At 39.7% G+C, this 26,804-nt stretch overlaps 1 protein-coding gene across 2 annotated transcripts in view; it reads left to right on the top strand.

Annotated features, from left to right (window-relative positions):
• The window catches only part of Sdc2 (syndecan 2), a 115,609-nt gene extending 89,133 nt beyond the window's left edge, over positions 1-26,476 (top strand). Inside the window, exons 1-5 of one of the 2 annotated variants that reach the window (XM_076555953.1) lie at positions 2,100-2,196; positions 4,355-4,466; positions 18,364-18,497; positions 22,732-22,867; positions 24,107-26,476. In XM_076555953.1, the coding sequence (XP_076412068.1) occupies positions 4,382-4,466; positions 18,364-18,497; positions 22,732-22,867; positions 24,107-24,270 (519 nt within the window). In that variant the 5' untranslated portion in view covers positions 2,100-2,196; positions 4,355-4,381 and the 3' untranslated portion in view covers positions 24,271-26,476. Of the gene's footprint in view, positions 1-2,099; positions 2,197-4,354; positions 4,467-18,363; positions 18,498-22,731; positions 22,868-24,106 lie in introns of those variants that run through there. The other variant, XM_006977623.4, reaches the window with a different exon arrangement.
• The last annotated feature ends 328 nt before the right edge of the window (positions 26,477-26,804 follow it).

The following is a 26,804-nucleotide window of genomic DNA, read 5'->3' as shown; positions in this document are numbered from 1 at the left end:
TCGTGCTGCCTCCCAGAGCACACAGATGGTAGGCAAGGGAGAGGGCGCAGAAGACACTGACGTGGGTTCCACCACTGAGCTACACCCTCAACCAAGCTGTTTATTATTGTAAAAATATTTTTGTTAAAATACAGAATCAAATATTTTTCATATAATACTTTGCTCATGTTGTCTCTTCCACTAGCCTTCCCCTTCCTCCACACTCTTATTATCCAGTCAGGCACACGCAAATACATGCATACACACAAACACACACCACTGAGCTTTCTGTGTAACTAAGAACCTGTATTATTTGACATAGTTCTGTAGTATGAGTTTCTTAAGTATAGGATTTAAGAATTTCTTTCCTATGAAACTTCGCCTTTGACCTTGCCTTTTTCTATGAACAGCTCAGATGTAAGTATATGTAGGAAAACAGTGTAAGTCTGGAAAGCCGTTAGATAGTATCCAGGTCTCTGTAAACAAACCCTTAAAAATGAGTGCTCATAAATATCCATGAGCATGTTCTTCTGTCATACCCACTACAATAAAGTACAAGAGTATCTTTGTCCAAAGCTAGGCAGAGAGTTCTTTCTGTTTCATTTTAAAGATGAAGATATTTCTCAAAATTAATGAAAGGTGGTTGGCAATTGCGGCTCTAAGCAACCTTATTCTCCATGAGGGGAATTGGATCGGTAGGATGGTAGACAGAGAAGGAACTGTTGAGCCAGTTCCTCCTGGCTCAACCTGTAGCAGGTTTCTTCTTCATGCTACTTCCTTGCTTTCCACAGCTTCTTTTCTGAATCAGTATTCACATCTGCAGCAGCCAAGAGAGGGAAGGTCTGAAAGGCCTGCTCTGTTGTTCTTTGAACCCTATTAGCCAACAGCATAAGCTCTGCCTCAAGCCATGGCAAGAGCCAAATTAAACAGCCTGCATATGAAATCCTGCAGTCTGCTCCATGGCTAGTCTCTGTGCCTTTCCTCTCAGTTACTTCACCCAGTCACTCTGTACCACTGAGCCACTGAAGGTGTGCAGAGCATATACTGTCAAGGAGAGTGGATGTTAGGCTAGGTGGAAAATCGGTAGCTGAGAGTTCCCCTGTTCATGGCCTTAGAGAGATGCACATCACCAAGTCTTAAGGGAATGCTGGTGCATAATTTATTAGCCTTTTCAAGCATTTAAATTGCAAAATCCTTTACCAACACAGGGTGTGACATCTTCAGAAATGACATTTGCCTTGTTTGGAACAGTGTTTCAGGGGGAATGGGACAATGGGGAATTCATATAATATTATCTGCTGCAAGTGAAAAGGACCCTGCTTACTCTTAAAGTGTATTTTATAGAAGGATGTGGCTGGTCCCCACTGTGTTCTCAGCATTCCTGAAATCTGACGGGGGCGGGGGGGGGGATTTTAATTTGATATCAAAGTTACTTGTACCCAAGAATGATGGAAAAACAAATGATTTTGGCTGCCTCCGAACACATTAGACATCTGGGCAACTGTGGGGGTCCCCAAACCTATGTTCCAGTTCAGGACACCATCTGTGGAAGGCCAGCTCCCACCTTTTACAAGTTTCCTATGAGGAAGAGAGAGGAATAAGGAATTTGTAGATAGAAAGATAGAGGAGATGAGACAGACAGAACACAAGATATCATTGGGAGGACCTGGATCAAAATCCACCAGCCCCTTCTGTCTCTTCAGTATGGCTTTTTATAACAATGCCAAGGGGCATTGTTAGCATACCTCACGGCCAAGTGCAGACCCTTCCAAACACCTGGTAACCACGCACGCACGCACGCACGCACGCACGTACGCACGCATGCGCACACACACACATGGTCAAGCCATCCCCTTATGCAGCCCTGCTGGGTAAAGCAAGCTCAGATCTCACTAGGAAACCTCTGTGGACTCCCACAGGCAACCCTGAGCCATCCTGGTGCTGCAGGACTGAAGCACTTCAAACAGATCTCTCTAGGTGTTCCCTGGCCCTGTCTCAAGTCCTATAGTAATCTAGACCCCCCGTCACCTCTTAAGCCAGTGGCTTATCATAATACACATCATGCTTGAAATGTGATGTTGCTGGGATTCTCTGGGAGAATCCCACCTACCAGCCATTGTGACAGAGTGCTGTTCCAGACATCTGGATCATCTAACAACTAGAAACTTGGTTGCTACGTAAGAATGAAGTACCTCAGTATTAACCCTGCCATGTCTGGTAAATAGAGTGAAGTACCTCAGTATTACCACTGCTGTGTCTGGTACATAGGAATGAAGTAACTCAGTATTACCACTGCCATGTCTGGTACATAAGAATGAAGTAACTCAGTATTAGCACTGCCATGCTAGATTTCTTTGAGAGAGAGAGAGCAAAGAGAAAAATAAAGTGCATTCGATGTTAAGAAAAGAAAAACTGGTTTCTAAAATCTTTTTCTTACTTTTATGACCCTGGGTCACCTAAGTAGAAGCAGTGCAAGGAAGTATGCGGCAGGCTATCTCACAGGCTTGAATTCATCTTTAACTATAAGGATCCTAGAGGTCTTGGGGTGTATGTTATTGAAACCTGAGTCAAAGGTGGCTTGAGCCAGTGTGATTTAGTAATCTCAGTTGACAAATATTTATTGAGCACACATGCACTTTGAGCTGGACAAAAAACAAGGTCACACAGGTTACTCAAGACCTATATCAACACATTGTTGTCAACCAGAGGCAAGGAGAATACATATGATCCAATTAAAAATAACAGTAATCCTCTATCTTAACTGGTACATGAGTTACAACGTCAAAAACAAGTTCATGACTAGGGGACATACAAGAAAATGGAGTCAGTTGCATGGAGCTACAGCATGCAGGAGTCCCCATTTAGTTTGCAAGCTTTAAGAATCAAAGTGTGGAATGATCAGAGGCTTGGAAACTGGTATTTTGTAGAACTGCCTCAGGTTACATAGGGATGCTCTAACGGTGTGGCAGGAAAGCTCCAAAACATTCTTGGCTAGAGTGGAAGGGGTATTACTCATGCCTGCAAACCAACCTGCTAGAACCCAAATTCCTAAGGGCTTGTCCTCTGAATCTGTCAGTGTGATAGCTCAGACAAAGTGATTCACATCCTTTTTTGTTCATTGGCATCAAGGCCCGTGGAGAATGTGGGCTCACATTTAAAATCCTCCTGCCTCTCCAACCAGACCCTAAAACTTGAGAGGATAGAGTGCTGCTGTTGAGAGCCCATGGCTGCTAGTCTTCCCAGGAAGGTTCACTAGTATTGACTGCTAAAACCAAGTTTGATTTTTAGTAGAAATCTAATTGAAACCAACATAGTAAGGAAAACATTTTTTATAATTACTGTGAGAGACAAACATTCAATGTGATCATTAAAAAGGATAATAATAGATACTGCTTGTTCCCAAGTCAAACTTTGTTTAGAAGCTACTAGTCTGAGATACTAGTGGTAAAATATCAATTTACTAAAACCATTTTAAAAAGTTCCATCTCTGCTCTGTCTGCAGTTCATGCAAGTTACTCCTTTGGCAGAATTAGATGCATTTTAATAGTAACCTCTTATTGAAAAGCTGAGAAGCTGTGGAACTGAGATATTTGGTGATTGGATCCCTCTCCACATTAAGCCTGTGATTTTCTATCACCAAGTGCCAGTAATACAGGAAAAAGTTTTCTTGTGGGTTTATCTGTGTTTGTCATTAAACTTTGCTAAGCCAGCAAGCCTAAAAAGTGGACTTACGACAGGCTCTTGCCCTTGGCAGATGAGCCCCACAGGCCCCGCTCCACTTAGGTTGCCTTGCCTGGCGTCAGTGTGGGTCTGGTCTGCACAGAAATCTCTGGACTACCCTGACAGCTGGGGAGCACTCATCTGTAGTGAGAAGGCCAAGCATGGCCAAACCTGTGAATGTCTTGCGTGTCTTGATGGGTCCCTATGTGATTATTTAGCCTAGTGTCATAATACCTTGCTTTATGTTTCCAAGAAAGTCTTAAATGATTTGAGTGTTCTGTAGCTTAGCTTTCTCCTTCAAGGAATCTCATTTGTGATAGAAAGAATGTCTCAGATGGTTTATTAACTTGGGACAAGAGATACTCAGGCAAGTTTAGTGGAGCGGAATGAATTAAGCCTATGTCAGAACCTGGATATCTGTTACAAGATTAGGCCACATGAGCTTCCTTGGGGGCATGAGTGTGTGTGTGGTCAGCCCCTGATTTCATATAAGTTGCTAAGGCATAGTGCATAAGGGATGGCTAGACAAGAGGATTCAGAGCACAGCAGTAGGGGTTCAAGTCTTCAGTGCAGCATGTGCAAAGCTTGAACAGTAGACAAAGCAGAGCCTTTTTGTATTCTGACTATCTTGAATCACTTGTCTTTCTTTTCTCAGAGAGCAGAGCTGACATCTGATAAGGACATGTACCTTGACAACAGCTCCACAGAAGAAGCCTCTGGAGCATATCCTATTGATGACGATGACTATTCTTCTGCCTCTGGCTCAGGTAAATCTGCCTGGTGGATATCATTCTCTATGCCTGAGCATGCACATATTGCTGTGCCTTCTTCCATGACATGCACAGCATGTGTCATAGTCATGAAAAGTTTTGGAGTGCAAATTCTCATTCCTTATAACTTAAGCTATGAGATCTTGGCAATTTAAGTCTCAGTTTCCTCATTTACAAAATGGAAATATATATTTATTATATATATATATATAATATGTACATTATATATATTCAAATGTCTATATTTATAAATAAATATTTCCATGTATTTACCACATAAAGCTTTTGTAGGGATTAAAGAAGTTAAGATGTTAGCCTTAAACCTTTAAGAAATCCTGCAAATATCAGTCTCATAAAATGCCTGCTGTATTAAGTTAATATTATACTCAAAAACTAAAACTTACAGGCTTTTACTTGTATTGCTCATAAGTTGGAGGCACAGTGTAGCAGCCGGGTACTATAAAGGCAGCATTATATGTTTGACTTCTTTGGTGTATTAGTTATCTGTTGCTTCTCCAAAGTTGCCTAACAAATCATCCTAACACTCAATAGCTTGTAGCAATAGGCATTTGTTTAATTCATTATTCTGCATGTTTGCCATTTATCGCTGGCTCCTCACATGTTTGCAGCTGAAGCTTGGCTGATTTTGACTTAGCTCTGTTATGTGTCTGGGAAAACTGAGCAGACTTGGCCTTAGTCCACATGGCCCTTCATTCTCCAGGTGGCCAACCATTTTTTCACAGAGTGAAGCAGAAATCTAATCCTAGACTTATAGCTTGGCACAGAATTGTGTGTGTGTGCGTGCATGCGTGCGTGCGTGCATGCGTGCGTGCGTGCGTGCACGTGTGTGTTTGTATGTGTGTGTGTATGTATGTGTTTGTGTGTGTGTGTATGTATGTGTTTGTGTGTGTGTATGGTGCAATGCTAGGAGTTGAAGCCAGTATTTAACTTTATTATTCCTGTGACCAAGTTCCTGACAGAAGCGTCACAAGAAAGGAAGGATCTCTTGTGTCTTGTGGTTTTAGAGAGTTTGTTTGGGCCCATGTACTTAGTGGAGCATGGCAATTGGAATATGTAATGGAGGAGGCCCTTCACTTCATAATTGACAGGAAGCAGATAATGTAGAAGGCAATGATGACTATGTATAACTTCCCAAGGCAAGCCCTGTTACCACTATCCTCTGTCTTCTAACGTTTCTACTACCTTGCAAAATAGCACCACTAGGTAGGGACCAGGTTTCCAATACATGAGTCTGTGGGGGCACAGTTCATATTCAAACCATGACACCCAGGGCCCATGTTTGCAAACCACTGAGCAATGTTCCCAGCCCCAAGCTGTGTCTCTTAATGGAGGGAGCTATCATCACATTGCAGAGAATGCAGGTACAAGGGGGAGTAAATAAGCCTGGACATTTTCCCTAGTATATGTTACCTGGAAATGTTTTACCTGTGCCGGGAATGGCTCCCAAGAAGCTGAGAAAAAGGAAGAGCTAAGCATGGAGTCAGTATAAACCAGAAATGTCTGGCTGGTAGCATGTAAGAAAGTCTTAGTAAGACCTTTTTTTTTTTCTTAAAGTATCTATTACAGATTAGATTTAACTATGCTAACAGTTATTATGCTGAATATAAATGTGTGACAATGAGGTTGGCCTAGGTTTCAGAAGGCCCTAGAACAAACAAAAGTCAATTGTGCCTGGTGAAGAGCTAGATTTATTGTAACATGAATCTTAAAAGGTCTTATAATAATAATAAAAAAAAAACCCAGAACCAGATATTGGGATGAAAGCTGAGAGATCAGAGAAGCAGAACAGCCAGCCACTAGCTTACCTCTACGAAATCTTCAATCTCAAGAGAGTGAGTTCCTGTTTCTTCATGCCTTATATACCTTTCTGTGTCCTGTCATATTACTTCCTGGGATTAAGTTGTGTGTGTCACCACTGCCTGGTTCTGTTTCTCTCATGTAGCCCAGTGTGGCCTTGAACTCACAGAGATCCAGACAGCTCTCTGCCTCCCGAATGATTAGATTAAAGGTGTGTGCCACCACTGCCTGACTTCTATGTCTAATTTAGTGGCTGACTCTGTCCTCTGATCCCCAGGTAAGCTTTATTGGGGTACACAATATATCACCACATTTCCCTCTTTTTTGTCTAAAATAATAAAAGGTTATAACTAATATAAGAAGAACTATATACAATAAGTACAATAAGTATTTTGAATATATACAGGCAAGAATTACATTAACAATGCCCAATCTATTAACATTTGACAAATTCAGAGAAAATACTCCATTATTTATCTTATTTTAGTGAGTCCAAAATGTTGTACCTAATTCACTTTCTATCCTAACTTTATTACCAACCAAAAATACTTCTTGTTGTCATTCAAACTTATACACCTTACACCTTTTTAGTGAGTTCTTTTTTGAATTTGTTAATGAGGAAAACTATAACTATCTAATCTTCAACCCCCTCAGGGACCCAAGAAGGAAATAATATTAACTGAGTAAGCAGGAAGTGCAAACAAGTGACATCCAAAAAATGTGAGAAATGACAGAAACAGCTGGCTGCCTGGACAGTCACCCAAGGTTCTTCTGCAATGTTAGGGCATCCATCCATCTTCAGCCTACAGGCCTAGCATACCTGACAGACTTTTCTGTGAAGCAGGATTTTCTGAAGGGCTGTCCTACTTTGTTTTGGCAAGGTGCAGCAGTCCTTTTTTTGTGTCCTGCTTGTCCATTTTGGACAGCATACTGTCAGCATTGATGTAAGGTCACTTTCTTACCCAGTGGCTAACTTTGCCACAAGGAAAGTAAACTCCATATGTAGTTTCTTCAATGCCTATCATCTTCTCTGAAGTAAATTGGTGCTGTGAGGAGCAGACATGTCTCATAGTCATAAGAAAAGAAAAAAAAAAAACACTATGTTATTAAAACATCTTAAATGCTATATTCTATAGATCTCTGAAGTGTTTGAAGATGACCTGTCTATCTAAAATATATTTCTGTTTAACCTTGAAAACATACCTAATATGACTACAAGCTTGATTGTAATGACTATTAACTTGCATTTTTTATATCCTGATTAGTTGGTAATAATAACTTTTAAGGACTAGCAATTTGCATTACATTGTTAAATGAACTATATAGGTACAATACATTGAATCAGATTAGAAATATTTGTACAGTATTTTCTAACAAAATCAATCTCAAATTTGTATCAATATACATAATTTGCATACAATATACAAAAACCCAATCCAATGTAAAATATTTAAAACTAGTAGTTGCTTTTTAAAAGTAGATTCAATAATCTACTTTTTTTTTTTTTTTTGGTTTTTCAAGACAGGGTTTCTCTTTGTAGCTTTGCACCTTTCCTGGAACTCACTTGGTAGCCCAGGCTGGCCTCGAACTCACAGAGATCTGCCTGCCTCTGCCTCCAGAGTGCTGGGATTAAAGGTGTGCGCCACCGCCGCTGCCGCCACTACCGCCACCACCACCCAAGCAATAATCTACTTTCTTATCTTACATCTATATCCTCCCCTTTTTCTTTTCAGAGTAGATTCAATAATCTACCCTTTTATCGTATTATTTCTATATCTTTCTTTTTTAAGAGTAGATTCAATGATCTACCTTTTACCTATATCCTTTTTTTTCTTTTTTTTTGAAACAAGAACCCCAATCTAATCTCCTTGTTTAGCATTTTTTTCTGACCACTATCAATTAACAACTTGTAACCAACCACCCTAAACAATGACAATTATCCATAACCCACTAAGAGACCAAAAACCATCCACCCCACCTCTTGGGAATGTGGGTGCAATTTTCTTAAAATTACTTCCTACTGTCTGGGGGTGACAGCATCTTTAGGGGATCCTGAAAAGAAAAATTTTGGGGTTAATTGTCAAGTCCTGGGAGAGGTAGCTGTATCATTTGTTGTCTAGTCTCTGCATAATGCAAAAGTGCAGGGCTTGTCTCAAGTCCTTGATGGAGTAGTCTTTGAGGCTGGATCATCTCAGCTAGCTATCTCGAAATTGTCCTGAGCAGTTTATAGTCCAAAGCTGATCTTTGGGTGGTGTTTGTTATCTTAGTGGTATTATCATCATCCTGATAGAATCATCATTGTAGGGCCCCATCATCTTTTTGGAGACTTCAAAGTTGTTGTTAGGCATGGTCATGGTTCCCTGAAAAAAACTGATAGAGACTCAAACCCAAAATCATGTACAGGAGCTATATTTAGCCTTTTTTTCTAGAATTAGTCCTCTATGTAACCATTAACATCATGACAAAAGTTTAAAATGTCTATCATCTATCTATCTATCTATCTATCTATCTATCTATCTATCTATCTATCTATCTCTATCATCTATCTATCATCTATCTATCTATCATCTATCTATCTATATCTTATAAATTTTGATATAAAGTTCATACATTCAGAAAAGTTTTCAAGAGTCAAAATAAAACCAAAGAATTATGAGATTAGTGACAATATAATAGTCTCTTAATTTGGATTTTTCTTCTGTCCCGTATCAGGTGGCTCTTCTGACATGATACAGAGATTTTGCATTTTCTTTTAACAAGCATACTTGGGTTTAGAGAAGGAGAGAGCCATGCTCCAACTCCAAAGCCAGCTTTAATTTTTAATTGAACTGGGACTATATAAAAACTATTTTCATTATATGTTTATAGAGAATAGCAGAAATAAACATTTAGGAAGACTTATGAAATTTTATCCTGTTAGATATGTGATATACCAATAGGCCAATTTACGCTTTTTTTGGGGGGGAGCATTTTTTTCTGGATGATTTGTCCTTTTTCTTCAGATGTCTCATTTGTCCAGTGTTCTTCAGATTCCTTAGCCTTCCTTCTCCTGAAAGACAAAACCCTTCCCCAACCCTAACTTTGAGGAGGTTCCCTTTCTAATCTTTATCAATTTTGATTTATGGTTTCTCCTTAAGATTTTGTCTTATTTTCTATAGCTGTTCTATTACTCCAAGCAGTATGGTTTTTTACAATAGACTTTAGGTTCTTTAATTGCTCTAAGAAGAGGTTTCTTCTATGATGGCAGGAAAAGACTGAACCGAATTTGTCATGGGGGCCTGTGAGAGGCCCCTCAGGGAGTTTCCTGATGGCAAAGGCAAAGGATTCCCTTGTCTGTCCCTTGGTGATCTTTTATTATCCAATGTTTGCCTTTACCACACCATCTGCATAATCCAGAAGAGAGGGGCGTTCTATTGTCATTGTTACTTGAAAACGCATTGTTTCTAGGAACGCCCTGTTTACAGTCCCTTTTTAGGTGACCTTATTTACCACAACTGAAACACCTGACATTACTATTTTCCTTCAAACCTCTAGAAATCACCTCTACTATCCAATTGTCATCATGGTCATGAGATTCAAAATTAATTGTATCTCAGATCCATTCCTCCAAGGGTGCTGATCTTGCCTTTAATGGCCTGATTATTCTTTTGTATTGTGCATTAGCATTTCAAAAGCCAGAGATTCAATTTTTATCTGTCTAGCTTCTGAATTTGGTATCATTTTACTGCTGAAGACAGCCTTTGTAAGAAATCAGTAAAGGTTTCTTTGGGGCCCTGTATAATTTTTGTAAATGACTCAATTTTCTTTCCTACTTCAATTCTGTCCCAAGCATTCAAGGCTGCCATTCAGCATAAAATTAAGGTGTGGTCATCATATAAAGATTGTCTTTGTATATCAGCATAATTGCCTTCTCCAAGAAGTTGATCTTGGGAAATTTCTATACCTCTAGTCCTACATCATTGTTCAATGGTCTGAGTCTCATCTTTCCCCTAGGTCCTCCATTGTAACTGGCGACCAACCTTTAAGACTGCTAAAACCAGATCTTTCCAGTCTTGAGGGATAATTCTATTACAAGTTGACTAGGAGTTTAACATTGCTTCGTGAATGGAGAATGCATACCATATGACACTATAGCTTCTTGACTCTCCTCAAATCTTACATTTCCACAGGAGTCCAGTCAGCTCTTACACAGCCTTGTTGACATCTATCATTTGGCAGTTCCTGTAGGTGACTGGATAGATTAAGGTTGGCTGTTTGAAACCCCTAGGTTGTTTCTCTGAAACCTTATAATGCAATGCTGAGATTGGTTCTCCTTTAAATTCCTCTGTCTGGGTCTGAATTTCTCTTTGATCTGTTTTAACAAGTTTTTCTAAAATTTTTATCTTGGCACTCATATTAACCAACTTTTTAAATGATAAAACAGAAATGATCAAACAAATAATATTTATAATTGGCATTACATCTATCCCATCAACATTAATTATCCTCTCATTTAGTTGTTACATTTTCAGAACACCTAATATGTTATCAAACAGAGACCAAACACCCTCCATTATAAAAATGCTTCCCATTTTTTTTAATGTGGGAAAAATTATCTTTTAACTAATTTCTCCCTTTATGAAATCATAATTGACTCACCAACACTGTCGACTGAGTAGAACAGTAGAAGCCCAAGCAGGTTTCAGGGCAGCTTTCTAGTGTGGTAGCAACCCAAAATGGGGTTCCAGGGAGAGCCCACAACCCACCAGGGGAGAAGAAGTGAAAGATCCAGCCATCTAGATCCAGCTGGTTAGGGACTCTGTCTGTCCCATGTGGGATAGAGACTCCTGCTGCATGCAGCTCAGGACTGAACTGGGGCCTGCAAGGCCACAGGCAAGTGGCTTTTCTGTGAATTTGTTCCACAAATGTTGGGTGCCAGATGTAACACTAATCTTAAAAGTTCTTATAGTAAAAAACCCAGAACCAGATATTGGGATGAAAGCTGAGAGATCAGAGAAGCAGAACAGCCAGCCACTAGCTTACCTCTATAAAATCCTCAGTCTCAAAAGAGTGATTTCCTGTTTTGTCATGCCTTATATACCTTTCCGTGTCCTCTCATATTTCTTCCTGAGATTAATGGTGTGTGTCACCACTGCCTGGTTCTGTTTCTCTCATGTAGCCCAGTGTGGCCTTGAACTCACAGAGATCCAGACAGACCTCTGCCTCCTGAGTGATAGGATTAAGGGTGTGTGCCATCACTGCCTGACTTCTCTGTCTAATTTAGTGGCTGGCTTTGTGCTCTGATCCCCAAGTAAGTTTTGTTGGGGTACTCAATATATCACAACAACTTACAAGAATGTTTGAGTTTGAAAATGACCAATCTGAAATGACAAGAGGCAATAGCTGACCTAGGAACAACAAGGTTCCACCCTATCCTGCTGTAAAAAATAGCTCTAGTTATTCAAGGGAGTGTGATCATCTCACACATGCAGAGCGAGTGTGAAAGAGTTGCTCTCTGCAGCCACAATACTATTAATATTTTTCATGGCCCTTGTTTTGTTTAGCACCTCAAAAGTCCCTTCTAACTGTCATTTCAAAATGTCCTCAGAAATAATAAATATGGGTCTTTCTGGTCCCCGTTTCTTCACAGAGCTTATGATCCAGGGTTGTTGTGGATCTGTAGAGGTTGTACAACTCCCAAGATTGTGTTTACTTTTAGTGTATGGGAATCAGGGGCACAATGCTCACATGCCTCCCAACCTCATCCAGTTAGTTGGAGTGGCATATTTGAAGCCTTGAACCCACTCATCAAATGAACTAGATGGAGATAAGGCTTAACTGTGGGCAAATTTCTTCAGTCACAGATCTAGCTTTAGGCAGATTTTTGTGTAAAAAACAGAAAAGGCATTGATCTTAACTTTAGGAACTATGCTGAGCTGTGTTGTAGACATTGTTTTACAACTTAAAGGCAGTATTGTATGTAGGTAAAATTTGTGAAGCACTTTGTGCTGGGCAATGCTCTATTCTATCTAACAACCCTGTGATAAAGATATCCCAATTCTGTTATCATTTCCACTTTCACATGATAAAATCCAAGGAGCTTGCTTTTATCCCATGCAGTAAGGTTGTCAGAAAGTAATGGAGCAGGGACAGGGATCAGGAAGTGGGGCCTGAGAGAAAGGGTTATCTTTCAGTCCCTCATTGTTTTACCTCTTGTGTGTTCCACCATTAAGAGGCTTTGCCTCGCAGATGCTGAGTCCCAGCTGGAAACACTTATATCCTCAGTGTTCTGTCCAATGTGCCCCCTGGACTAGTTCCTCTCATGCTATCCAGTAGGAAAGCAAATGGCCTGGAACAGAATGTCTGAAGGCCCAGAGAGGGCATCCAGCAAGGGGAAGAGAACCCTCATTATATAAATATGGATTCTGAATGGGAACAACAAACAGAGCCTTCCCAAGCATTTGTTACGTGCTACTCCAAGGCCTGAACTCCTGAAACACGTGGAGAAAAAGATGTTTCCTGTCCTCAAGAGAGCAATAATCCATTAAGAGAAATCTAGAAATAAAAATTAATCATTATAATACCATGTGTTTTGTGACATCAGAAGGTACTATCCAACATAAATAAATAATAGATTTCTGGTTAAAGACGACAAATTGAACAAAAAACTGCCACATTCAAGATAAAGTGATATTAAAAGAATAAGACATGACCTCACCAGAAAAGTGAGACAGTAACTCTGACAAAAGCCACAAAGGCTAGAAGCCCATGGGCATACAGTACCAGTCTTAGCAGACATGAGGAGTCTGAACTGGCCAACACTGGCCAGCACAACACAGCAAAAGGCCACATATGCCCAGAAATAATGGTGTAAATGGAGGGTGAAAGTGGTGCTGCTCTCAGGGTGAATAGTTGAAAATCCCCTCAAGAAACCAGTAGACTCTTCCCTCCATCATAAACCAAGAGACTCATACTCTGACCCCAGAGTAGAACTACAGATTTGGTTATCAAAAGTAAAGCATGGTATTGATCCAAGAGACTTACTTCCAAAACAATATAGGCTATTGCTGTTCTTCTTGGTTGTCCTCAGAAGTTTAAGGTAAATTCTCTTGCTAAAAGCACCATGCGTTTCAGACACAAAACTCAGAGGATTTGAGCCTCAAAATCAGGAGCTAACAGAAGGAAAAAAGCAAACAGAAAAACAAATTCCAAGAGGTGAGAAGAGGTTTTAATGGTGAAACAATAACGGGACACCATAAAACAGGAGTGTTCATGGGAGTGGAACTCTGTAGCAGGAATCTTAAAGAATCTTATTAATAAAATCAAACCTGAGGCCAGTTATTGGGGTGAATATTGGAAGATCAGAGAGACAGAACAAGCCACAGCTACCTCACCTCGCCAGTTCCTCAGCTGATCCTGTTTCCTCAGACTGGAAAGTCTTTAAGGTCTCATCCAGAATGAAACTCAGCTGAACTGCTGCTCGAAAGCCTGAAAGCTTAACCAGACAAATGCTTCTAGTTTCTGGTCCTCATGCCTTATATACCTTTCTGCTTTCTACCACCACTCCCTGGTATTAAAAGCTCGCTTTCTGGTATTAAAGGCGTGTGTCACCATGCCTGGCTGTTTCCAGTGTGGCCATGAACTCACAGAGATCCAGAGGGATCTCTGCCTCTGGAATGCTAGGATTAAAGGTGTGAGTGCCACCATTTTCTAGCATTTGTATCTAGTGGCTGTTCTGTCCCTGACCCCAGATAAGTTTATTAGGGTACACAATATTTTGAGGAACACAATACCACCACAGAACTCCATTGTTAGAAATGAAAAACTTGTTGGAAAATGAAGATACAAAAGATAGTTTATCCATCCAGCAGGCAAAAAAGAAAAAAAAAAAAAAAGCCCCTACCTACTTAACGTGAGGACAGACATCATTCATTCTAGGAACACTTCAGTGAAAAAACAAGTGACAGTGCTTTCTGTGTTAGGGAGACACTTCTCTTTATTCCTTTACCCATCTGTGTTTCCAAATTTCATCTATGAAAATATTTTATTTGTAATATGTGTCCTAAATCTTGGTCCATTTGGGGGTACTATAACAAAATACTCTGGAGTGGGTAGCTTAAAAAAAGTGTAAGTATCTTGGTCACAGTTGTGTAGGATGGGAAGTCAAAGATGAAGGCACCAGCAGATGTGATAGGTGGGAGTGTTTGCCCTTTGCTTCGAAGGCTATACCATCTTGCTGCATTTTTTTTTTTTGATAGACTAGGCAAACTGCTTCCCACTGGCTTCTTTTATAAGGTGCTAATTCATTCACTAGAGCAGACAAAACCCTCAATACCCAATCACCTCCTTAAAAGTCCCTTCCTTTTAATAGTATTATGTTGGAGACAATGTTTCCAGTTATGAACTTAGGTTGGGGTGTAAGGAGAAAGCATTGTTATTACACAGAAAGTGGAAGGAAGAGAGGGGAAATGCATTGGGAGCTCTGAAACATCTCTGTGATGAGAAGACCAGAGAAGGATGAAACTGATGCTGGCATTGTAGTGTGTGAGGGGAAGTGGAGATGGGCTCTCTCTGTTGGGGCTGTTTCAGGCTGGAGGTCAGAGCCTGGAGAAAGGTTATCAAGGGAGTGCCCTGGCTTCTGGTAGACAAGACAGTCCATCTTTTCATTTATGATAATGTAAGCAGAGGCTGGAATGGATCTGCATCTTTCTCTGACTTCTAAAATGCTCATTTGAGGGCATCTTCTCCTTGACAGATCTCTCTCTTCCTTAGCTTCTTCCCGCTCCTAGTTGGGTGATACATGTTCAGAATCTTTTGGAACAAGGGGAGGAGGGGTCTTGAAAGCCCTTAACTGAAACTTATCATTCCTCATTGAGATTTTGTTCTTATTAAGAAAATGATTCATTGAAAAAAAAAAAAGACTCATTGTAGTAACAAATCAAGTAACAAATGTCAAACTATGATGCATAATTAGGTAGGCTACTATGAAAGAGCCATGTATTTTTGGAGCTGTCATTATTAATGGCTTACATAATATTTTACATGTACAGTTTACCTCTAAATATTATCACATCTGTGATTGATGCATCTTCATGTACCCCATAATGACATTTTGGCTAGCAATGAACTGAATATATGATGATGATCTCCCAATGTTGTATCAGGAGCTGAAAAATTCCTATCAGCTGATGACATCATACTAATTATGTTGTTATAGTTCAGCCTATCACTTATGTTCATGGTGACATGAGCATACACAAACCAGCCAGTCATGTACAAGTGCAGCAATATACTTAGCTATAGTATGTAATCCTTGACAACGATAATAAACAGCATGCTACTGGTGTTTGTACTTGATATTTGATGTTGAATATTATATTCCTTATCATTATTTTACAGTGTCCTCCTACTTATAAGATATATATCATAAAACATTCTGCAGTTGCACAAACAGCAGTTGTGTACATACACACTCGCCAAGTCTCTTAATTACACTGTTTTCTCTTTTATTGGTTTCTTTTCGTTCTGCTAGGAATCAAACCCAGGATCTTACGCCTAATCCCACTGAGCCACATCCCAGCCCTCTTGTGCTTGATGTGTGTCTGTGTGTGTCTGAGGGTGTTACATATTTACACATGTAGCTAGTGTGTAGTGAACCTTTTCTCTTAGTCTAAGCACATATGCGGTGATGTTTCCACAAGGAAATCAACATTATTGCCTTGCAACCCCATTGTTAAGTGACACATTACTCTGTGTGCATATTTAAGAGAAAATTATCCACTTCATGTCACAGGTAAAAATTTTGGACTCAGTGTAGTAAATTCCAGACCCAGAAGTAGGTGGATTAGGGATTTTTTTTTAATGCCAAATCCTATATTTTCCCAATGTATTCTGCCGTTTTTTACTTATAACAACAGGTATACATATTCTGAAGCTAAAGGAGACAGCTGGTAATATTAAAAGGCCAGACCTGGCTGTGTGCTATTTCTGTATTAGCTCTTCCTTTCAAGAATGCTTCTTACTATATGGAGATGATTCTGTGAGAAATGCTCTCATGATTTAGTTTGAGGAACTTAGAGGTATCCATTCAGTCTCATCAGAGGAAGCAGATTAGTTTTTGTTAGGTTGAGTCTGTTTTTATTTTTTTTGTACAAATTCAACAGATGATTAACTTAAAAGCAGTGTTACATTTGCATGTCAGAAATTCTCAAGTGTAGAAAGCCAGTGGTTAGTCACCATGTTAGTTATTGTGCTCATCAATGTGACCAAACCTGACAGAAACAAGTTAAAGGAATAATGGTTTGTTTTGCTTATGGTTTCAGAGGATCACAGAGCGGGAGGCATGACAAGGTGGCTTGGTCTGTGGTGGTGGGAGCATGTGGCATTTGGTTCCATCTGGAAATGTAGAGCAGCACCTTCAAAGGCTTGTCCCTAACAGCCTATGCTCTTCAATTAGACCATGTCCCAAATATTCCACAGCCTCCCAAGCAGTGCCCTCAGCTGGAGAAAAGTACATAAAGTATGAATCTGTGGGGGACATTTCAGATTTAAATCTCAGTTGTCAATGAATACATACCATAAGCTCAGAGCTTATAGTGTCCTAGATACTATTGGGCATTCAAGGAGCAAAGTAAATGTCATGTCTTGGCCTTCTGGAATTTCCAGTATAGGAGGAATTGTTAAACAATAATCACACACACACACACACACACACACACACACACACACACACAATTGAAATCTTTTTAGAAGGGGAAGGTTAAAATTGAGCCATAAAGAATACTTGTTATCTGCTATTTTGAGGGAGGAGGATAGATATGCCTGATTATAACAGGCAGGAAAGTAGGAGACAATTAGCAAGTTGTAATCTCTCAAAGAAATAGTATTTATCAAGGAGATGGAAGGTGACGGTGTCCAATGGTGATAGGAATGTGTTAGTCAGGTTTCTGTTACTATAACAACATATCTGAGATTAGCAATTTAAACAAGAGGAAAAATTATTTTGGCTCACAGTTTTGGCCATTTAGTCCATGGCTGATTGACCTGTTACATTTGGGCCAATAGCTGGGCAGAGCATCATGCTTGGAGTGCCTTATGGTGGTTAATTAATAAAAGAGAAACAGGTAAGGGGTCATAGTCACAGTATCCTCTTCAAGGGACTGGTCCTTAATGACTAATCTTTCTGGAGACCACCTTTTAAAACAGTTGTTCTCAACCTGTGGGTTGTGACCCCCTTGTGGTTACATATCAGATATTTATATTATGATTCGTAACAGTATCAAAATTATAGTTATGAAGTAGCAATAAAATAATTTATGGTTGGGGGTCACTACAACATAAGAAACTGTATTAAAGGGTTGCAGCATTAGGAAGTGTGAGAACCACTGTTTTAAAGGTTTCACTATCTTCTACTAGCACTGTGACTTGATGGCCAGTCTAGCACATGGCTTTTGGGTATTTATCCAACCAACACAAGAAGGGCTGATTGAGTACCACTTAAAAGAAAGCCATTGGATATGCCAACATGGAAGACATTGATGATCTTAACAAAAAGTATCAATAGTGGCTGACAGGGCCAATCCAAGTGAGAGGAACAGGCAGAGTAGAGGACATGGAGAGGACAGGAGCTGATGAAGGACCTACCATCTTTGGGAAAGTTGGCTGTAAAACCTAAGAGAGGCCAGAGTCTTGCCATGAGATAAGCAGTCAATTGAAAGACAGTTTAGTCTTTTCATGCTTTGATTGGTTCTGGTTTTTGAGATGGCATGTTTCAACACTGACAACAATATCATTTGTAGCAGAAATGATTGAATACCTAAGAGAAACAGGGTTACTGGGAAAGGGTTCAGGGTGATAACACAGGGAAAAAAAACAAAACAAACAAACAAAAAAAAAACCAAAACAACAACAACAAAAAAACTGCCATGCTACCCAGAGCCCCTGCAAACTCACTGCAAAACAGGTCTGTTTGTGCTAAAAGCTTAAGGACTGGGCATCTTGAAAGCGTATTCTGAATCAATATACAGTGGCATTGCCTGATAATGTATGTATATGTGTCATGAGTCACATGCTCAGCTCATCTTCACTTCTTTCCTAGGAGCTGATGAAGACATAGAGAGTTCAGAGCTGACAACATCCCGACTGATTCCAAAGATCTCGTTCACTAGTGCTGCCCCCAAAGTGGAAACCATGACGCTGAAGACACAAAGCATTACGCCTGCTCAGACCAAGGTGCACTTGCTTGGCATTGCATTAGCATGTACTTGGGAATACTCCTTTCTTTTGACTACACAGAGCAGTTCTTTTGAGAGGCCCCACTTGAAATTATATAGGGGCAAACAGTCCTTCTATCCTATTGCTGGAGATGGCTCTTTGCTCTTTAACAACATGTTCCGGTTGACATGCTTACTATTCTTACCACCGAGGCCTGTCTTCCTTATGAATATACTGTTTTTTAACATGATGCTCTTCCTTATGGAACTTCGTTAGCCTAGTTATGAAGCAAACTCTATTTAGCTTAAATCAGATTTTTTTCCCTCATGTCAAAAAACATGGTGAACTTTAGATCCACTGGAATAGGTTAAGGACTGAGGCCCCAGGCCTTGTCTTAAGGTCTCAGTGAGTGTCTAGGTCCACTGTAGGTGCTGCACAAATGGTTCTGCTGTAAGGTACACGTGGACCTGGTACACCTGCACCTGTATTTATTTGTCGTGAGAGCTTATTAATAAGAATGAGATAGTTGGACTTAGAACAGAACGAAACTACTAGCTAATGAAAACACTGAATTTATGCATTTTACCTTGTTAGCATTATATTGTACTTAACTAGCCATCTACAAATAGGTAAGCTATTTGATATGGAAACTACATATTAGAGTCCAGTGAAGGCCTAAGCATTGAATCCTGGATCTAGTCAATTTTTTGAATCATTAGGAAGACTAGATGTGATTATATGTAGCAGGCACCTGAGGCCTGGTAAGCATTGTATAAACACTAGTTGAATTTGGTGCAGCAGAAGAGTTCAAGCCAGATCACCAAGTGAGCATGTGTAATAATTTAGTGGTAGACTTTACACACTTCAGGGATGGCATGCTGCTTATGAAAACTTAGCAACACAAGCATCCCATTTTTCAGTTCACCCATCTGTTCATTTAGAAATAAGATAATGTCATGCTCTTGCAGCATGTAGGTTTGGGAAGGCTGTTTCCTGAAGGCAGTGACAGGTGTTGTGGGGTAAGAAGCATCCCTCTGCTGGCAGGAACACAGGCAGGCTTTTCTTACCTGTGGAGTACCCTGTTCCTCCTCTTCTTGGTTCTCCCACTCATGGAACCTTGAAATCATTACACAAATGGGTGGCTCCCTGTAGACATGCAGTAGCCAAGAGCTCAGCGCTTTGTGGATTAACACACCCCTCTCTGGGCTCACGGAGCCTTGGTACTATTGTCAGCAGCCAGGAAACAGGAAGGCAAGGAGATATGTTGTGAGGACTAGGACAGGCATACCTAGTATTTTTCTGGGAGCTGTTCCATTGGTTTCTAAGTTGAGTGAATTAAAGAAATGAAGAGGGAAGAAATGAAAAGTAGCAGGTGCTGTTGATGGTAGGATGGGTAATATGTCAGAGCATGTATGGCAGTTAGCTTGTATGCCTGTGGGAAGATTGCCTTGGTCTCTACAACAGTTTTACTTGACCTCTTCTCTTGCATGTTTTCAACTCTGTGGCTATTAAAACTCAATATCTTGGAGTCAGATACACTCTAGGGAAAGTTTTGGCTTTCAATCCTTAAGAGTTTTATCCCAAACAAACTCCAGTTTGAAACAGATTTCTGGACTACTGACAAGTATGGATTGAAAATTGATTTAAGTTCGTAAAATTTAATCCTACAAAGTAAATGAATCAGTTTTTGTTAACAAATTTCTGGTTTAGAAATTAGAGATCCCTGAACATTTTAGTGCAAATATTTCTATTTTTAGTTGTATTTAATGTAGCATCAAGAATTCACCCATTTGTGGGAGGTTTATTCAGTGTGTGTCAAATACCATTCTAGATGATGATAATGAAGATATTGATCCTAACTAATAATAATAACAATGTAATTTTCTGTTCATAGTTGCATGGCTGCCTCTAAGGTTTCATTAATAAAGATTCTGCTTTTGAATAGGCATTGCTGTCACAGGTACAGACATTCTGTCTAGTCTGCTGTGCATCTATGCGACTCAAGAGTGAAAAGAGCCCTTCCTTGTTTTGGTGGGGCCTAGTCTTTTCCCCACCACACTTTCACAGCCTCGAGACAGCCAGACATGGATTCAATAAACATTCAATTGGCTTCATTTAATTATCTGTGCTCCCTTTTTCATAATTCCAGTTTGCACAGACATTTATGTGAGAGGCATTTCAGATTAGCTCTGTACTGGGTTGTAGTTTCTCCATTGTAGAGCCTGTGCTTCTTCTGTTCAGCTGAGTATTTCAATTTAAAAATGATTGCACCATCTGGAGCACCTTGAGGCGTGTGTACTAACTGACCACTCTTCTAAGTGCCAATTCTGTGGAGAGCATTCTAGATCATCCCTCCAATGAATTTTTTTTGTCCCCTTCTTATTCAGAAGTTGAATTAAAGTGAACTTAACAAATCAACTCTTAAATGACTTTAGAGGTGAAACTAACAAGAGGGAAGCCATATGGCTTGTCTTAATAATGGAGCAAAGATGCTAAGGACTACATAAACTTGGGGGTCTAAGTTTCAGTGTCTTTCTCATTTCCTGCAGCATTCACTCACCTCTTTTCCTGGATATACGTGATTATCCACCTGCTTGATTTTTCTCTTCCCTTTCCTAATTTCTAACAGCATAACAACCAAAGCAATGCTAATGAGATGTGAAGCTTGTGCTTCCTTGATGAGGACTCAGATTAGCCATTCTCTGATCTGCCTGCCCTACCAGGCAGCCAGTTGACGATGGAATTCCATAAGAAGAAAATGGAGAGAACCAGCAAAATACTGCCAATAGGCTTCTCTCCTTTGCTTTACTTGGACACAAAAGGACTTGGGAGGACCTTCCATGGTTTCTTTTATACTCAGACAGAAAACAGAGAAACCTGGATTTGTATTTATGCAGTAATAAAAATGATAATTTATGGAAATCATGGCCACTTAATATTTATGCAGGACAGGCTTTCTTGTAGCTTGGAAAAGAAAATGACACTATCACATATTATTACTGTGTTTGATGGAAACCTCATGTGTTGTGATCACTGAGATGGGGACCCACTGATCCCCATTGACCACTAGAGTTCAAATGAATCCCCCTTGTCTGGTTTGTGGTCCTTCCGAGATATAAAGATGACTTTGAGGCAGTCTAAGAAAACGAACCCTTTTCTTAGTTCTTTTGCCATCTTGACTGGGATGAGTTCCAGCCTTCAAAAAGCAACTGAATGACACATGGCATATTACTCTGGTGAAGACTGGATATTTTTAGGAAGAATTAGAATAGGTTTGGCTAGAGAGGAGGCTCATTGTCTACTGACTTTATAGCTTAAGAGGGTTGACAGTGTTTTCCCAACAATAGTGTTAGCAATGAGAAAGGACTTCACCTGATAGAGACCAGACAGCTCATTAGAACCTAACTGCTCTAAATCAGAGGTTCTTGAGCCACACTTTTATCTGAGGGATTTTTTTTTTATGATTTGTCTATTTATTTTATATACAGAATTCTGCCTGCATGTGTCCCTGCAGGCCAGAAGAGGGCACCAGATCTCATTACAGATGGTTGTGAGCCACCATGTGGTTGCTAGGAATTGAACTCAGGACCTCTGGGAAGATCAGTCAGTGCTCTGAACCGCTGAGGACAGCAGAGCAATTGAACAAAATCTCTACTCAAAAGATGTGTGTGTGTGTGTGTGTGTGTGTGTGTGTGTGTGTGTGTGTGTGTGTAGAGAGAGAGAGAGAGAGAGAGAGGAAGAGAGAGAGAGAGAGAGAGAGAGAGAGAGAGAGAGAGAGAGAGAGAGAGAGAGATGGGCTGCCTCATTGGCCTAGAAGTCACTTAGGAAGCTAGCCAGAGCCTTAGGATTCTACCATGCCCCAAACCAGTGTTTTCATGTGGCTTCTAGGAGTCAAAGTGAGGTTTCCATGCTTGTAAAGCAAGCAAGCACTTTATGGACAGAGCCATCTTCCCAGTCCAGAAAGTAAAGATTCTAAGAATTGTCAACTAAAATAACTATGCACATCATTCTTAAATTATGACCTCATTAACTACCTATCTTTGCTCCCATGATACCAAAAACACAAGCTACATGGGTCCAAATGGGGCCTCACCCATGGGCATATAAACATCATACAAATTATTATTCCTATTATTTACTAAACTTGTTTTTAAAGATAAAGGAAATTAAGGATATACTTATTATTATTACTTATTCTTCCTAGCAATTCTTTGAAGAGTGATATTAATGTTTTCTTTCTTCTCCACATCAGTCACCTGAAGAAATTGACAAGGAAGAAGTCGGCATTTCTGAGGCAGAAGAGAAGCTGGGCCCTGCTGTAAAAAGTACAGATGTGTATACAGAGAAGCATTCAGACAATCTGTTTAAACGGACTGAAGTCCTAGCAGGTGAGTTGCCAGCAGGGTCAAGTGCAAAGGAACTTAAAGACACCTCACTGGGAAAGGTGGCATATAATGGCCATCATAAAGCATGTTGCCAGCCTCCTGGAAGCCGTTATTTCATAACGACACATGAGGTTAGGACTACTCTGTCCATTTTCTGTTAACTCCTCCAGCCTCTCCCTCAGCCAGCCATTGATACGAGACTGAAGTGGGAGGCCGGTCCAGGTTACAGTCCATCATGGCGAGGATGTCAAAGTGGCAGGTGCTTGAAGTAGTAAGAGTGATTAGACCCAGAACTGTTGGATGGGGGCAAGGTAGGAGATGCCAGTCAGAGGGTTATGTTCCAGGTCATCCCTGGAGTTCAAAACCAACTTTAGAGGAGGAAAAAGCACAAATGTTACCCACATGATAAGAATGCTGCCTCTAATTGAAAGTCATCTGGTGAAAGTACAGGTTGAGCATCACTGATCTGAGAGTCTAGAATATTCCAAACATCCAAAGCTTTTTAAATCCTGACATGATGCCACAAGTGGGAAGAGGCACTTCCTGAGCTCAGCATGGGTTACACCCAAAACACAGGCACACTACACAAACTTAGATTTATGAATAGAATTATTTTTCAAATTGTATGCATTTTCCCTTGGGCAATGTGTACAGAGTTTCTGTGAAAACAAATGAATTCCATGTTGAAACTTGGACCTGATATCTCATTCCTCATATGTAAATATTCAAAAATCTGAAAAAGTTCATACACCAAAACACTCCTGGTCCCAGAAATTTCTGATAAGAGAAATACACTGAAGTCTGTATTGATACTTGTTTTGAAGGAGAAGATTAGCAAGATTTAACAATACCTAATTTGTGTGAGGGTCTCCTCAAATTCAAGAATAGAAAGATATTTGCATGCTTTTTGGTATTTATTCTTCAATCTTTTGACTCTGTTATATGATGTTTTGTCCTTTCGTTGTGATTAGAAGTATACACTGTGAAACACAAGCACTGAACGCAAGTATTTGAAAGTGCAGGATTAGTTAAGGTTGCAGCTGGATTTTTCTTATGGAGGATTTTGGGTTGATATTATATACCTTTATGAGGAATGGCATTATTGAATCCAGATCATTCTTTTTAAAACATGGGTTCCCAAATTAAACCTTTTATAAAAATGTCAGTAGATTGGAACTGACCAAACTAATCCTGAAAACCTCGAGCCTGTGTGAAGGACCTCTTCCCTTTGGCTTGTTTCAGCTGTCATCGCTGGTGGGGTGATCGGCTTTCTCTTCGCCATTTTCCTTATTTTGCTGTTGGTGTACCGCATGAGGAAGAAAGACGAAGGAAGCTATGACCTTGGGGAGCGCAAGCCATCCAGCGCAGCTTACCAGAAGGCACCTACTAAGGAGTTTTATGCATAAAGCTCCCACTTAGTGTCTCTATTTGGGAGATCACTGAACTTTTCAAAATAAAGCTTTGGCATAGAATAATGAAGATCTTTGTTATTTGTTCTGTTCATTACAGAGCCACACTGGCCCTTTAATGATAAAAATCCCATTGTATTTAAAACTTTTCATGTATTTCTTTAGAATGACTTAAAAAGTAAAAATTTAACATCTGCAGTGTTCTGTGAATAGCAGTGGCAAAATATTATGTTATGAAAACCCTTGACATTCATGGAATTGGGTTGAACATCTATGTGCAAATACAAAATGATTGTGTTTGTCCTCTGGTTCAAAGACGACTGCGGTTCCCCTCATCAGCATGTCTCCGATTGACCTTACCAAGTTGGTCTTTGTTAATTTATCTCTTGTCCCTCTTCTCTGCCCTCCCTTTTTGTCCCCTTCCTTAAAAACAAAACCTTATGCCTTTTGTAGCTGTCACGGTGCAATTTGTCTTTGAATGATTACAATAATGGTAATTTAGTGTATATGTGATTTTTCTTCAAATATGTAAACCTACTTTATGTACTTTTTTAAATGTCAGACTATCCATTTTACACTTGCTTTACTTTTCATTGCCTGTAGCTTCAGGCAGATTTGCAACAGCAAATTAATGTGTAAAATTGGATTATTACTACGAAGCTGTTTAGTCCTAGCAATCTATAATCAGATCTTCTTTTGGGAGGATTTGACATGAGTAACTGACAAGCCTCAGTAAACCCAAAGATGCTAACAGTATTTTGAGAAGTTGCTGCAGATTCCTTGGCCACTGTGCTTGTTAATTTCTTGCAATTTGAAGGTACGAGGAAGTTTAAAGGAAAAAAAAAGATCAGTTTTTGTTCTTAATAGTGTGTTTAAGTTGTAAACATCTTTTTAAGCCTTTGAAGTGCCTATGATTCTATGTAACCTGTTGCAGACTGGTGTTAATGAGTATATATAACAGTTTAAAAAACAGCTGGTATTTTATAAGCACAGACAATTCTAATGATAACTTTTGTAGTCTTATGAATAGACATAAATTGTAATTTGGGAACAAACAAACTACTGAATAAATCATGTGGCCTAATATTGAAAATGTCACTGTTATAAATTTTGTACATTTTTATCAAATGTACATCTCCCCTTTGCTATGACTGACCGTCTGCTCTCAACAATGATGTGGGTTTGATTTCTGAGTATTCCATGGTGTCTGTAAGTCAAGACCAAAGAGCCCAACAGCAAGGCTGTTTATAATCAGAGTCACCTCTGAATTGTCCAGAGGAAATGTGTGTATCGTCCTGCATGTGTTTGGGTACAAGATAGGAAGGGTGCCAGGGATTTCAAGGTTTGCCACCTTTATAGCATAGCTACTGACAATATTGGGAAAGATGCCTTCTTTTGCAATTTACTTTTAAAAGTATAAATTCCAAAGAAGTGAAGGGACCTTTCTGGAAGTAGTTATCTGGGGCTCAGTCCTATAGTTCCATTTATCTGTCAAAGCTCCCCAGGAGATTGGTAGAAGAACTCCTGTGTGGATCACTACAGCCAGTCCATGGGGCTGGAGGGAATGGTAGGGAGGCTCTGGGTGATAAATAACAGTCTTGCTACTTAGGATGGATGTTTCTAGGAAAGTCATGCCAGAGGAGGAGCTGGAGGGATGGGGGTACCCTGGCTGGGTACTCACTGTACAAAGCATTTTTTGGTTCTGTTCTATTTTCTATTTTACCATTAATTTTATTTTTAAACTGTGAGCCATGGAAGTAGAAAGAAGACAGCAAGAACTGCAACTTTTCCAGCATAAAGTTCACTTTCAATAATGTTTGACTCCTTTGTTTGAGAACCTTCCCTGGACTTGCCACAGAACTCATTCAAACAAAACTAAAGTAACACTTGGAATAGTGTTGTATCTGAATTCTTAATGGCCTTAATTCCCAAATTCCTGTCCAATTACAGATGAAATTCACCTTGTTTAGGATGATTAAAAGGAAATGATGGGCCCTTCCAAAGCTGCACAATGCCCCTCAATTACAGGGCTAAGAATGTAGTGGGTATACCTCTAACTGTGCAAAACAGCGCAATTCTATTTGTAGAATAACTTGCTTGGGATATCTGTGCCAGGAAAAGAATTTTCTGGCAAATATTTTGTCACTGCTGTAAAGCAAATTTGTAAAAGTGCCAAAATAAAGTCTGTCATGCCGAAAGTAAATCATTGTATAGACTCACATCCAGTTTCCTGTATGCTTTCTGCTTAGGTGTTTTTTTGTTTTGTTTTGTTTTTTTAATTTTTAAGAAACAGTAAATAGTAGTCATTAGAGTTCAGGAAAATTTTGGTAAACTATAAAAATTAAGGCCGGTGTGGTAGTTCCTGTTTTCTTAACCACCTGTGAATGAGCTCCCTTGTGTAAGTATTGCTTTTTGTTTGAGAGACTTGCAGTGTTTACACTGCCTGTTTTCAGCACATGGCAGGGGATGAGAAGAGCACATTAAAAAAAAAAAGAAAAGAAAACTTTTAGTTACTGCTAAAAAGTACCCAA

This window comes from Peromyscus maniculatus, chromosome 20, assembly GCF_049852395.1.
Source record: "Peromyscus maniculatus bairdii isolate BWxNUB_F1_BW_parent chromosome 20, HU_Pman_BW_mat_3.1, whole genome shotgun sequence".
NCBI lineage: Eukaryota > Metazoa > Chordata > Mammalia > Rodentia > Cricetidae > Peromyscus > Peromyscus maniculatus.
The sequence above is the reverse complement of the archived record's forward strand: the minus strand, read 5'-3'. Positions and strand labels throughout refer to the sequence as shown.